Source organism: Habropoda laboriosa, unplaced genomic scaffold, assembly GCF_001263275.1.
Source record: "Habropoda laboriosa isolate 0110345459 unplaced genomic scaffold, ASM126327v1 scaffold291, whole genome shotgun sequence".
Classification (NCBI taxonomy): Eukaryota; Metazoa; Arthropoda; class Insecta; order Hymenoptera; family Apidae; genus Habropoda; species Habropoda laboriosa.
In genome coordinates, this window is record NW_017100515.1 from 1348647 (window position 1) to 1361952 (window position 13306).

Genomic DNA, 13306 nt, shown 5'->3' on the forward strand with positions numbered 1-13306 from the left:
ATAGAAGAGATAGTAGGAGTTCGTCGAAGCAGGACTATGTTGAAAACAGAAGGAGATCAAGTCCTTCTGGTAGTCGTAGTAAACGGAGAAGAAGCACCTCCTGGGAACGTGAAGGTAGTCGTAGCGAGAGTCACAGCCGTAGTTGGAGTAGAAGTAGAAGTAAAAGTCCAAAAAGGAAGGATGAGTTGCTTATTGCTTCCTCTAGTAGAGAAAAACGACCGAGTAGAATGGACGAAGATAGATCTGGTAGATCTAGAATGGATGATAGAAGGGAAAGAAGAAGTTCTCCTCGGTCTAACGCTGCCTCATATGGCAAAGAGCACTTTAAGAAACATGGATCTGCGAAAGGAGATCGTGATGAGTGGAGCAGGAGGAAGTACGACTGCATGGAAAGGGAGAAAGAGGGAAGGTCTTACGAACAGATAGAAGTACTAAGAGAAAGAAACACGGACCCTGATAGACACAGAGACGGTAGATTTCGCGGGGATGAAGCGGATAGATCATTATGGCCGTACGAATCGGAGAACATACTCCGTGATGGGAACGAGTCTTTGGATTCTTATCCTAATGGCCAAGATCTGGATCTTGAGTACGATGAGAAAGTTTACTATAGGGATGATAGCATGGAAAGGGATATTATGGAGGGTCCACTACGTCTCTCATCAAAATTCAAACACAGGTAGTACTTTAACTTTATCCTATTACTCAATTTTTTACTAAAAATATGTACTGAAAGAATACATTTTATTATAATAGAAAAAGTAGATCTAATACAAGAAGAGATAGACAATGGGAAAAGGAAAGAGTACCATTGGATTTAGATAGACATGGACACCTTCGAAGAACAGATAAGCTGCCACCATCCAGAAGTCGTTCTCCACCACGACTAAGGCGATCACCGCCAAGGATATCGCACGACCGTTTCCGACGCGGATCCAGATCACGATCGAAGTCGTGGTCAAGATCGAGGTCACGATCCAGGTCGAGATCAAGATCCAGATCACGAACTCGATCGAGATCTCGATCCACATCCAGGTCACGGTCGATTATGCGTTCCAGATCAAGGACGAGATCGAGATCAGGATCTCGATCGAGGACGAGATCTACCTCAGGATCGAGAATGAGAAGCCCGGACCATTTAAGAATGACGGAACGATTACGATCCTCTAGGTGAATATTATTGGAATAATTTGTAATTGTAAACTATTGCTCGTATTGGATAGTCAGTAAGCGAATCTTACTGTCGATTCAGATCACCCTCTGTGGGACGAGGTAGAATCAACGAAAGTTCAAGGGAAAGGAAGGATGAACACGATAATATGAAACTAGATAGCTGCGGCGAGAGAGGTAGACGAATAGAAACGATCGTACAGTCCGTCACTGGACTGCCTAGGGACACAACCGTGTTAGATTCGGATATGCACATTGGTGACAATATGGAAACGGTCGCAACGGGTTTCCAATATTCGGCAGAAAACGAAGTTGGAAACGAGTACTATTATACAGAGAATAACTTAACCTATCCACCGTGCATAGACGACACGGCTACGAGTTCTCCAAAACGATTGTCCCTCGACGATAGGTAACCGCCTGATCGTGCCCGTGATCCTGACCTTAACTGCCCTTCCTTTCCACTGTTTCCTGAACTGTCGAAAAATGACAAAACCCAATATCAATAAGACATATACACTTTACTTTAGAATAATAACACTGAAATTGTTTAAATTATAGATTAGAACTCGAATTGGGGATTAAGAAGCAACAGGATGCTACAGGAGTATCGAACGATTATGGGGATAATTTTAATTCAAACATATGTTATCCATCACCACCTCAGCAAGCACAGATGCTGTACCGACAGCAACCTACAGTGTTACAAGTATGAAAACGAGGAATTTTATTCCTTATTTTACATGTAATTATATTATAAATTAAACCGTACAAAATTTTGTATAATAAATTAAGTGATAACATACGAAATGTTAAACAGGTGGGTAACGTGTTGCAAGTGGTACCCGCAGACTTCAACGGAGTACCAGCAACGCGCAGAGAACCGACCAATACTCCTACTACCCCAATTGTACGAGGTTCCAGCCAAGTAGTGCGCGTAGGTAATGTTCTTCAAGTTGTACCGACATCATTGGACTGGAGCGGCGGACAGCCCTCGTCAGTTGAACAACCAGCAGGGGGGGTGATGTACTCCGCGCCAGTCCCTCAACCTTCTCCGGTTCCTGCTACCCCTATATCTGTACCTGTTCCAGTTCCTGTCCCCATGCCTGTGCCCGTCCCCCCCGCAATGAGCACACCAACGCCTGTTACCACTTTGTCTCCGGTTCCACTACCCCTTTCCGTTCCTGTACCAGTTCCTGGTCCGGTTCCACTTCCTGTAACGCAGACGACGTTCCCCAGAATCGAAGTAACGCCACAAAGTGAGTGAATAAAATTTTAATCAGATTTTTCTTCAGTGATATATATTCTTGAAGAGTGTACCTAATTATTTGAATGATTAATTTGTAGAAGTGCCAGTTCAACCGGTGTATAATTATGAAGCTATACTGGAGACTCGTCGAAAGGAACAGGAAGAACGTAAACGGGTACGAGAGATTAGGAGAAAGGAAAAGGAACGTAGGCGAATCGAGCGAATTAATCGTCGTGCTCTTCGACTGTTCGAAAAGAACAATCTACGCCAGTCGGAAAACGCAAGTCAACAACAGAGTTCCAGTCTGGACCCATCTGTTTTGAAGGCTCTTCGGGAGAGCGAGGAACAAGTGGACACGGAGGAACAACAACCTTCTATTGCGATTCCTGAGAAAGAAGAAGAAGCACCGGCGGTCTCATCCTCTGCTCCCGCAGAGGAAGAAGAAGTGCCTGCTGAGGAAGACGAAGAGGAAGAGGAAGAGGAGGAGCCTGAGGTGGAGGATGACGAAGAAGACGAGGAGGAAGCAGAAGAGGACGAAGAGGAAGAGGAGGAGGATGATGAGAAATCAAAGGCGAACAAACTGAAAAACGAAGTGGATGAAGCTATTGCTGCAACAGCGCCGACGAGTGAAACAAGCAAGGTTCCAATGGAAGCGGAATCCAAAGAATGGCCAGAATTGCCACCACCACCTCTGAAAGGAATCTTAGTCGCGTCAGGTTTCAGGTACATTATCCTTTGTACATTTATACGGTTAAGAAGAGTACATTTGATTGATTTATAAAATGTATTTACGTTTTAGAAGGACTACGGTTCCTAATGGTAACCTGGACGATTTATCTACTCCTGAAAATGAGAGCGGAGACAATACAGACAAAGAAGGCATAGAGGTGGACAAGACTGAGTTCAACAAGGACGAAGTTGGTGAGAGTAAATCAGGCAAATCAAAAGCACACTCGAAGAAGTCAAAGTCAATAAAATTGAGCAAGCGGAAACAGAGAAGTAAGAAGTCAGTGCAATTCGCGGACGGAATTAAACCTGGAGAAGGTACAAGTCCTAGCGGTGGAGAGGGAGATATGCCTTCTCCTCCACCTCCTTCGTCTGTAATCGCTCGAAGTGGAATTCGTGACGTTCGAAGGTCCAGCTCTAGGAAAAGCAGGAAACAGGACAAGAGGACACGACCTCCAAAGGCAAAGAAGAAAGTGAAAGTTAGTTTCTTCTTAATGGTTAAATTCCATATTTTCTTAAAAATTATATGATACTTTCTATTTAGCACATATAAGATGAATCTGAAATAAATTGGTTATATTTATTAGGTAAAAATCATAAAATTGAAGAAGCCACGAGTTACTCCGTTAACGGCGATGATGATGGACGATTCTGACGAATTGGACGATCGTTCTCCACCCCCGCCACCTCCTGGATCTCCTCCACCGCCCCACCTTTGGCCAAGCTATCTTTCCGCTTACAACGCCACCACACGTACCAGTGAAGCTCAGTCGACGTCTGCGGTATCGAGCACCGTTCAGGCACCTCCACCACCTACTCCGTTGCCTCTTTTAGTTCCTCCTCCTCCTCTGAATTACACAATACAACCTTGCACCAAGGCGTAAGGTTTTTTGTATTTTAGTCAGCATCATTCTACGCTAACGTGTAATACAACCGTAGGCTAAACTTGTAAAATGAACGATACACGAACATTTCTTCTTTTCCTTCACGGGGAGAAAGAGAGAGGAAGGGAGAATGCGTGAAGTGGTGGCCTTGATAAACAAAGGTTTTACACGGGGACTTAGAGAAAACAGAAAAAAAAAAGCAGATAACAATAATATATTATTGTTAGTGACAATTTTCATCGACTGTTTGCTTTTTGTAAATAGCTTCATTCTTCGTGACATAATTCCAATTAATCGCCCTCGAAACGAAGGACAAGTTCGCGTACGACGAGTGTTCCATTGCGTCCACGTCTCGACAAAATTCGCGGTTGCGTTCATATATATTTTTCGATACAGAAGAGGAAAAAATAACCGAGAACAAAAGAGAAAAAGTGAGAGCGAGAGAGAGAGAGAGAGAGAGAGAGGTCAGAGATACAATAGAGAATTGTAATGCGTGACACCAGTGTAATTTAATTATCGAGAAACTCGAAGGATCGATTGTTAAATAGCGATTACATTGTTGAAGATGTAAGTGTAAACCGTAAAAAGTGAATTTATCATTGTATATTTTAATTTTGTAGTTTATAACGATAATCATCGACTTAAGCATAGTTTTAAAAGGTAGAAAAAGGGTCTTGATGCAATTTTCGTCTCATTTTGTTTTCTTTAATTTTTTTCCTTTTCTTTTAATTATGCGAGTATCATTTGATTTGCGAGAATGGAGTTTGTATATACGCGGGGGAATAGATGTGGATTAGACCAAAATTTCATATTAATCGACGAAAATAAGGCAAAATAAATAAGAAGGTGAAAAAGCTGAGCTTGATCAACCGTATTCTCTCTGAATTTCTAACGTTCGTTGTACATATCTCGATCGATCATTGTTTAGCGCGCGCGGGGACTGTACTATTTTATTTACGCCGTGAACACAAATACAAACACACGTACACACATCTTTTTTTCCTTTGCATCTGAACGACGTTTCTCGTCTTTTTAATAAGGAACGTTAACTGCCCATAATTAATCTGAATTCCCACAACAACTTTTTGAAAAGTATCGATTTGTATCAAATAAACGTAATTCTTTTAATAAGCCGTTTGTGCGTTTATTTCGGTTCACGAAACACGTTATCGCGTTTATGACGTCTATATTCAACGAAAGATACAATGTTTTTTTTTTCATAATCACGTTAAATTATATCGAACGCTCTTGCATTTAGCGATGAGTCTCTCGACGAATAACGATCGATAAAGTGTTTGTACTGTTTGTCGACAGATTTTAACTAGAATCTTCCAATTGGATAATTTTTCTAGTCAATTAAAAAGAGAAAAATGAAAGTGGCCGTAGTCGGCGGTGGTATAATCGGTTTAACCACAGCATTACAATTAAAGCATGAGTTACATAATGCTGAAGTTACAGTTTTCGCTTCTGACTTTGACGATACCGTCAGCCATGTAGCCGCTGGCATATTCAGAGTTGGTTCTTCCTACTCTGGACGAACCGAGAAGATAACAAGGTTCATAGACAGCAAAAACATACCCTGTATTGACTTGTGTTTAAGTTTTATATATTTTATATTTCTACTTTTTCAGAGAATGGATACGCGAGTCGTATGAATATTACGATGATATTCGGAAGAGTCAGGAATCTTCGTTTGCTGGCGTGACAGCTGTTTCTGGTTATATATTTGCTAATTCTTCTCCAGAGGCCGTTAAGGTTTATTTTTCACTCAAGAAAAACCTTTTTATCGTGAACTTTTTAATCTTATCGTATTAATAATAATTCATTTATATATATCGTGATATCTATCAACCGTATTTCGAAATAAACAAAGATAAATTTAAAATAGTACTTGCGTTAAATTTAGAGAAGAGGTATTGATCTTTAAGTCTTTAAAAAAGGATATTTAAGAAGGAAGAAATATATCATTACGAAAGAAGTACAGTTTGTAGATTTTTCCTCTTTTTTTTTTTAAATAGAATTATTGGATGGAAGAATTAGTACCGATATACAGGAGAGCTACAAACGAAGAATTTCAATTAGTAGAGGGTAACTGGAAGTACGGATCATTTTTTACGACTCTTCTCACTGAATGCAAACTGCATCTTCCGTGGGCTCGCAGAAAGTAATGAACTTATTCTATGGATTAATATTACACTAAAAATAACGATTAAAAAAATGTTCATTTCTACAGATTACAAGAAACTGGAACTAAGCTAATAACTAAAAAATTCAATACCTTGACACAACTTGCAACTGAGTGGGATTTGATTATGAATTGTACAGGTCTGGGGGCACGATCTCTATGTAACGATAAACGTCTCGTTGCTATACGTGGTCAAGTACTCAAAGTGCGTTCTTTTAACATTAGAATCTGTTTTGTATAAAGGGAATAAAGTTCAATTTGCACATATTAAAAAAACAGGTAAAGGCACCATGGGTGAAAACATTCTTTTATGGTGAACTGGACACTTACATTATACCAGGCTTTGACAGCATAGTTACTCTGGGTGGTACGAGAAATTTCGATTCGGAAAATATCAAACTTTGTCCTCATGACTCAACGGCGATTCGCGAGAGATGCGAAAATTTTCTACCAGTCCTCAAAAAAGCACAAGTTGTAAGAGAAGAAGTTGGCTTGAGACCGCACAGAGAAAACAACGTTAGAGTGGAGGCTGAACAAATAGTGAACGGATTTTCTAAGGCTATCGTTAGTTTCAGAGGAATCATTTATTTTGATGAAATTTTCTTTTCCAGCGTCGTTGATGAAACATTCTGTGTTTTACAGTTGGTGCATAATTACGGACACGGAGGATACGGAGTGTGCACTGCTCCTGGAACTGCTAAGTACGCCGTGAATTTGGCGAAAGAAATGCATAAATCCTCTATAGCAAAACTATAAAGAGTGTGAATATTGTTTCGGCGTAACATTTAGTGAACATTATTAACCTAATCGTATTCGAGGAAATTCTAACAAGAATTGCTCACGAATATATGCAGTTTATTATTAACGAATTTACATAAGAAAATCGTTAATACGGGCTAACACTGCGTAGTATTATCAATGTTAATTCTTTTTTTTTTTACGTCCAATACAATACAACGTTTGCTCCAATGAGTTTCGAACGAAAGTATAGTGATTCTTTCATTGTCAATAAATACATGATATTTCTCGTTTCTCTTTTCTGTTTAGTGTACTGCCGAAAAACGCAGATCTTTATATGTAAAGAGATAATGTGAAACGCTTTGCGTCATCTCTGCCGCTCCGAAAGATTAACGAAGCTATAAAATCAACTCATATTTACTCGTGTGTTATCTTTCGAACAAATACGAGACCTTGCACGGTTGCAATGCATATTGTAGGATACTAATGCATCGTAGAAAGGTTGTTTAACAAACTCGAAAACATCGTTGCGAACTATCAGTGTACAGCTGCTTTGTCAAGTGTTTGCTAAACGCGTTAAATCGTGAATATCACGGTGACAAAAACCATCGAATTCCCATTCGTTTTCCGCTACTTCTTGCCAGGTTTCACATTTTTTCGAGGTGGAGCTCCCCATCTAAGCGCACTACTATCTACCGTTAAACGAGGTCTCTTGTACTGGCTACTTTTGATGTGTTCCTCGACTAATTTTGGTGTCACACAGATCACGTGTTGTCCCTTCCAATATTTCACCATATTCATGCTCTGCAATGTCGATATAATGTCTGTTTGTGAGATACTTGTCATCTGGCTGTAAATAGCAACAGATTGCTTAATACTGTTACCTTTAATTTGATTTAATTTCACGTATCATTTTGTGAATGACTACCTTAGATCTTTTATACTAAGAGTGCCCCGGAAATCCCTCAGAATTTCTAAGAGAATCCAGCTCCAATAACTTCTGTATGATAATTTCCCTAAGTCACTCAATGGTTTTTCGGGACTTCCAACGGTTTGTTCTATTCTGCTCAATTCATAGCTGAAGGCGATTAGAAGTTTTCCATATCCTTGCCTTTGAAACGGAGGTAAAGTTAGTATGCAGGCAACATTGTTACCATCAGGTGACTCCTTTTCCTGGAAACAAATTAAACAATAAGAAAAGATAGCTTGATAATTTAATTGTACATACAATTAAATACAAAAAAGGAGTACCTTCGAAAAATAACCAACTAAATGAGCTCCATGTTTATCAACTTCACAAAGAATATAAAAAAGGAATGGTTCGACATCGAAGTAGAGGGTTTTATGATCCAAGAATAATTTTGCGAGTAAGCATAAGTTTTGACAATAAATTTTATGCTCTCTGCCATCTACTTCCCAAATGCTTAACGTGCCTTTGCGATATATTTCTTTACCGACTGGCTGTCTGTGAGTACATTCACTCTAAAAATAAAATATTTTAATTATTTAAGCCAATTATTCTCGATAAATATTAAAAATTTTTAAATACTAAGATTCTTTACCATGTGATATCTATATGTTTTTTCAAGACGCATGTACTTCAAACAATATTCACAAATCCACAATTTAGGCTGTTTACCATATTCTTCTGGATATGGACTAAAATACCAAGTATCAATTTCATACTTTCCTGGAAGTGAACTTTTGAAAATAATGAGACCTTTTTCACATATTGGGTCCAATAATATGAAATAAGTATTGATGCTTACCAATTTGAATTTTATCAATATATTTGACTTTTGTTATTGCTTCATGTTCTTTTTCTAAAGCAGCAGTTGTAGGATCCATTTCTGCATATGTCTACAATTGAAAACCACAAATTTTGCTACAAAATAAATATTTATAATATACTTTCAATTTGATAAATATTTTCACAAATATATATACCTTTTGAATGTGATTAATTTCATCATGTCTTCTTTTTTGGTTTCTTGTAATTTTACGGTCTGAAGAATCTGCCAATAAATCAGTACCAGAACTTCTGTCTCCACTCTTCCAACTCCTATCACTCATGTCAAATCTACTGGACATGATTCTATCCCTTGGCACCCATTCATCCAATCTTCTGTTATGCCCTTCATAATGCACATAATACTCATAGTGGCTTTCACTTTCATTGTATCTTGTCTGAATAATCTCTGCTGGATCTACAAAAAGAATAAAGAAAAATTTTCTTAATATTATACATAAAAATTCATCCTGTTTTTAGTAATTCAACACTTAGGGAATATCAAAAATACATTTATATTTACCGATTTCTCGTTCATACATTTTAAAATATTTATAAAATGACAATTAAACAAGAAAAACAAAAAAGAAACACAAAAATAAGTTGATTTTTCAACACAAATGGCATTCTTTTCACGTACAAGGTGATACTGAGTCAAGTCTCAACACATGACTTCGTAATGTTTTCAAAACAAGTAGGATTTATCAAGTCAAAGCCGGTAATACAAACACAAATACAAAATCGTCAAAAAAGTGCACGGATAATTGGCCATTAACTTTAGATAATTCTCTACACGCGGTCTTAGATAAAATGATTATATTTCTATGAGAATATATTTACGCCACGACTCGTCAGATCTGCGAACGAGATAGTGTTCGCCTATATCGAGAGGCAATTCCTCGAGACTGTCCGCGTCATCGCCAGATCCCTTCCCGCCATTCGTCAACGTGTTTTCACGCTTTTCTTGCTTCACCATCGTTTCCTTCGATCCCGCAATACAATTCTCTTTGTTCCTTTGCTCCGACTCGGCCATTTTCTGGGCTAAAAATCACTCGTTGTCGAAACGGTATTTGCCGCTGCGAAATAACCGAAAATAGAAGAACATTGCACTCGCTGATGCAACGCGACCAATACGGCCATGAAAATCTCCACACGTATATTATATATATGCGTGTAAAGTAACTAGATTGTTTGAAGCACACTTACCGGAAGTGATGAATTTTTTTTTCAAACCGATAATCAAAGAGATATTCAAATGACCGATTGCGAATTACTAACTCGATGAAAATCAACTTACATAAATTACACACGTTACAAATTAACATTAAAAATAAGAAATTGTATAAAAATGATCGAAGAAGGTGAGGATTGTTGCGTGGATGCTTTTAGGAAAAGATTAAGGAACGTACACATGAGATCATTGAATATGAATGCGTACTTTAAATAATGAATGGAAAAATTTGCATTTCTCTGCAATATTTATAAAAATGAAGCTATTTCTTAATTTAAATGTAATTAAAACCAATATCATTTGTATTTCTATCTACTGTTTCTGATTCTGCACGTTAATATCATTCCTCGTTTTCAAATATTTTAATGTTATTTTAACAACTTGTTCTTTAACGGTTTACCTTTAACGTTTTATTATAATAAATAAAAACAGATTATAATAAATAAAAACAGATTATATTACATATATTTGCTTGGTAATTAAAAATTAAACCTTTAAAATCTCGTAAATATTATGAAAATATAAATGGCGCTTACAGGAAGAACAATTGCCATATCGCTGCTTCCATCTATAGTGAATTATGCTACGGTTTGTAAATATCGATTTTTTTTTGAACCAAGCATGATTCAAACGAGATTCGTGCGAAACTTTTTAATTTTTATACGTATAAGTAAAACCCGCGATCGAATGTCCGATTATTGTGTAGTTTCTCAAACAATTTAACGGGACAATTACAAACATGAGGCTGACAGATCTGTTTCCTATAATTGCATAACCTTTACTTAACTAGATTATTGCGTGCTGTAGAAAAATGAGATCATGTCAAAAGTTCTTTGCACTTCTAGTGATATGGTAGAAAATGTACTGATCTACTTTGGTCTTAAGATTACTAATGCTATCAAACAACACTAGAAATCTTAGAAATGTTACGTCGAAACAGGTAAACAACTTATTATGTAATCATCGATATGTATATTTAGCTAATTTTGCTCGACGAATATTAAGGAAATTATAGTGATTCGTTATTATTTTGATCATTCTTCCTTTTGTTATGAAAATTCTAATAAATATATATTTAATAAATTATATTGTGCAGATTGAAGAATAAAGCTGTTGCAATTGGTCTTCTGTTATTCATTGCTGTAATTTACAGTGAATTTTTAGTCTATGATATACAGAAGTTGAAATGGTCAGTACGAGAATGCTCAGAATGTGTCAAGGTATTGCTTGTTGCAGACCCCCAGATATTGGGTGAAAAGAATGAAAATTATTTCGGCTCTTGGATAGCACAATGGGATAGTGACAAGTATGAATAATGATTAATTTATTCATTAAATCATAAATCTTGTAGAAACTGTAATTGTTCCTACCAAATGTGATAAACATTGACCTAAGTTTTGTTCCACAGTGTTTTATTTGCAGGTACTTAAAGAAAACATTTTCAAGAGCTCTAGACCACTCTGATCCTCATGTTGTTGTATTTCTGGGAGATCTTATGGATGAAGGTCACTTTGCCAATGCAAAAAGTTTTAAAGCATATAAAAGAAGATTAGATTATATCTTTGAAATGCCTGATAATATAATGGTATAATTATATGTAACTAATTTGGTAAATGCTGTAGTTCATATTTAATTTAAACCTATTCTTTTTGTTAGAAAATTTATCTACCAGGTGATAATGATATTGGAGGTGAAGAGGATGTAGTTTCATCCAATATTCATAACAGATTTAATTTTGCATATACCCAACCAGATACTCTAGTTCACAAAACAGTAACATTTTTCAAGGTAAACTATAAAAAAAGATATACATTTAAATAATTTTAAAGTATATGGACAAATTGTAACATGCTCCCTTTTTATTAGGTAAATAGATTGACACATACAATGCCAGAAGCTCCAAAAGATGCCTTTCTCAACGATTATGCAGAAAGAAATACAACAAACGTAGTACTTAGTCATATGCCTTTATTATTCATGCCTGGTACCTTCGTCCAAAATGTACGCGACATTCATGTATTTATTAAAAAGCAATTTCTTTCTCAGTTCTCACTAATTATTGCATTATGATGTTAGGTACTGAAGGAATTATCTCCTCAAATTATTTTTACCGCACACGAACATAAGGCCATGCACATCAGTTTAGACACGGCAACAGACCAATTAAGTGAGATTTGGGTTTTACCTCCCTATGAGACACCATTGTATCAATTAAGGATGGACGTAGGTGATATTCACGAAGTGCAAATTCCTACCTGTTCGTATAGAATGGGTACCCCTCACACGGGATATGGATTAGCTTATATAGGTAGAGAATATATAACATCGTATTCGTATATAAAGTCATTATTTTTTTCTATTTAATCACGTATTTTCCACTTCTAGATACGCAAGAGAAGGCGGTAGAAATTACTATTTTATGGCTCCCAGGAAGATTTCCTCAATTATGGATTTACGTTTTTGTTGGAATATTCATTTTAGCCTTCAGCGTTTATGTGTACATATCCAGTTATTGCGTAAAAAGTCATGCAGCTTATAGTCGCATGTCTTCGATATAAATGCGGCATATAATCAAATACGATATAAAATCTAAAATGATAACTTGACATTGAAAATGAGGTACAAAGATCCGTCCAATTAATGTGATTCTACTACCATCTATGTCAAGTTTTGAATGGAATAATGTGATGGTCATCTGACGCTTAAAACAAGAAAAATTCACTTATTATCTAGCATCAGTAAGATACTTCTTAGAACATGTTCCTAAATGTCTCATCACAGTTAGTAATTAAAGGAGAACAACTTAATTTTCACTGAATTCACTTACAACAAGGATCAACGATTTACTTAACTAATTTTTAGAAATGTTTTAACACGATGTCAATTTATTTGTCGTTTATCTATATAGGCTCTTAGTTGCAAATTATAAGGCTGACGTAGCGTAGTTTTTGTGTAATATATAACTTCATTTTTCTTATTATATTTTACAAAATGGCATTTACTGTAAATGTGTATAAAATTAAACAAACAGAAAATCATCTATATTTTTCCTGTTCAAATAAATTGAAAGAGATTATAATCGCTATATTTGTTCAAATATAGCGGAATATTGTTAATTCGTTTAGAAGAGATAATTTATATTTGTGAGTAAAACTGTATATACATTTGCCCGAAATAAATATTAAACGTTAATACTCGACTTATCATTTTCTATGTTTATTACTCAGTGTACATGTAATTATAAAACCATTCTTTTCCAATAATATAGATAAAACTATTTAAAATAAAAATACCGCCATAACATTTGATGCAGAAACGTGGTATAAATCGACCA

General features: G+C 36.4%; 4 protein-coding genes across 6 annotated transcripts in view; 3 read left to right on the forward strand and 1 right to left on the reverse strand.

Annotated features, from left to right (window-relative positions):
• LOC108576503 (trichohyalin-like) overlaps positions 1 to 4525 on the forward strand; it is an 11406-nt gene extending 6881 nt beyond the window's left edge. The window contains exons 11-18 of the mRNA XM_017939513.1: positions 1 to 679; positions 757 to 1170; positions 1253 to 1582; positions 1732 to 1879; positions 1991 to 2429; positions 2518 to 3142; positions 3219 to 3624; positions 3733 to 4525. The exon at positions 1 to 679 is cut by the window's left edge and continues 10 nt beyond it. Of these exons, the coding sequence (XP_017795002.1) occupies positions 1 to 679; positions 757 to 1170; positions 1253 to 1582; positions 1732 to 1879; positions 1991 to 2429; positions 2518 to 3142; positions 3219 to 3624; positions 3733 to 4029 (3338 nt within the window). The 3' untranslated portion in view covers positions 4030 to 4525. The remainder of the gene's footprint in view (positions 680 to 756; positions 1171 to 1252; positions 1583 to 1731; positions 1880 to 1990; positions 2430 to 2517; positions 3143 to 3218; positions 3625 to 3732) is intronic.
• An 861-nt stretch (positions 4526 to 5386) lies between these two features.
• LOC108576452 (D-aspartate oxidase) lies at positions 5387 to 7109 on the forward strand. Its single transcript, XM_017939457.1, has 6 exons — positions 5387 to 5584; positions 5661 to 5784; positions 6048 to 6193; positions 6263 to 6419; positions 6494 to 6778; positions 6857 to 7109. Exons 1-6 carry the CDS (start codon positions 5400 to 5402, stop codon positions 6968 to 6970), a joined length of 1011 nt encoding a protein of 336 aa, XP_017794946.1. The 5' UTR covers positions 5387 to 5399; the 3' UTR covers positions 6971 to 7109.
• A 73-nt stretch (positions 7110 to 7182) lies between these two features.
• On the reverse strand, positions 7183 to 9864 carry LOC108576435 (histone acetyltransferase KAT8). 3 transcript variants are annotated; one of them, XM_017939435.1, is made up of 7 exons: positions 9582 to 9864; positions 8900 to 9159; positions 8722 to 8812; positions 8515 to 8642; positions 8204 to 8434; positions 7881 to 8125; positions 7183 to 7802 (listed from the first exon to the last, which is right to left on the reverse strand). In XM_017939435.1, exons 1-7 carry the CDS (start codon positions 9772 to 9774, stop codon positions 7583 to 7585), a joined length of 1368 nt encoding a protein of 455 aa, XP_017794924.1. In that variant the 5' UTR covers positions 9775 to 9864; the 3' UTR covers positions 7183 to 7582. The 3 variants fall into 3 exon arrangements, with proteins under 3 accessions (XP_017794924.1, XP_017794926.1, XP_017794925.1); XM_017939437.1 differs by having other exon boundaries at positions 7677 to 7756; positions 7837 to 8125; XM_017939436.1 differs by having other exon boundaries at positions 7705 to 7756.
• A 990-nt stretch (positions 9865 to 10854) lies between these two features.
• LOC108576449 (metallophosphoesterase 1 homolog) lies at positions 10855 to 12800 on the forward strand. Its single transcript, XM_017939453.1, has 7 exons — positions 10855 to 10912; positions 11069 to 11278; positions 11395 to 11557; positions 11629 to 11760; positions 11839 to 11973; positions 12049 to 12280; positions 12358 to 12800. Exons 1-7 carry the CDS (start codon positions 10896 to 10898, stop codon positions 12528 to 12530), a joined length of 1062 nt encoding a protein of 353 aa, XP_017794942.1. The 5' UTR covers positions 10855 to 10895; the 3' UTR covers positions 12531 to 12800.
• The last annotated feature ends 506 nt before the right edge of the window (positions 12801 to 13306 follow it).

What these genes read in the sequence shown, in the direction of transcription:
- LOC108576449 (XM_017939453.1), top strand. An exon ending in GCACAATGGGATAGTGACAA is followed by an intron (nt 11,279 to 11,394) that starts GTATGAATAATG and finishes TTTTATTTGCAG; the next exon opens with GTACTTAAAGAAAACATTTT. An exon ending in CTGGTACCTTCGTCCAAAAT is followed by an intron (nt 11,974 to 12,048) that starts GTACGCGACATT and finishes TTATGATGTTAG; the next exon opens with GTACTGAAGGAATTATCTCC.
- LOC108576435 (XM_017939435.1), bottom strand. Translation starts at nt 9,774, where the DNA reads ATGGCCGAGTCGGAGCAAAGGAACAAAGAGAATTGTATTGCGGGATCG. An exon ending in CAGATCTGACGAGTCGTGGC is followed by an intron (nt 9,160 to 9,581) that starts GTAAATATATTC and finishes TTCTTTTTGTAG; the next exon opens with ATCCAGCAGAGATTATTCAG. An exon ending in TATTGATAAAATTCAAATTG is followed by an intron (nt 8,643 to 8,721) that starts GTAAGCATCAAT and finishes GTTCACTTCCAG; the next exon opens with GAAAGTATGAAATTGATACT.
- LOC108576452 (XM_017939457.1), top strand. Translation starts at nt 5,400, where the DNA reads ATGAAAGTGGCCGTAGTCGGCGGTGGTATAATCGGTTTAACCACAGCA. An exon ending in CTTCCGTGGGCTCGCAGAAA is followed by an intron (nt 6,194 to 6,262) that starts GTAATGAACTTA and finishes TCATTTCTACAG; the next exon opens with ATTACAAGAAACTGGAACTA. An exon ending in TACGTGGTCAAGTACTCAAA is followed by an intron (nt 6,420 to 6,493) that starts GTGCGTTCTTTT and finishes TTAAAAAAACAG; the next exon opens with GTAAAGGCACCATGGGTGAA.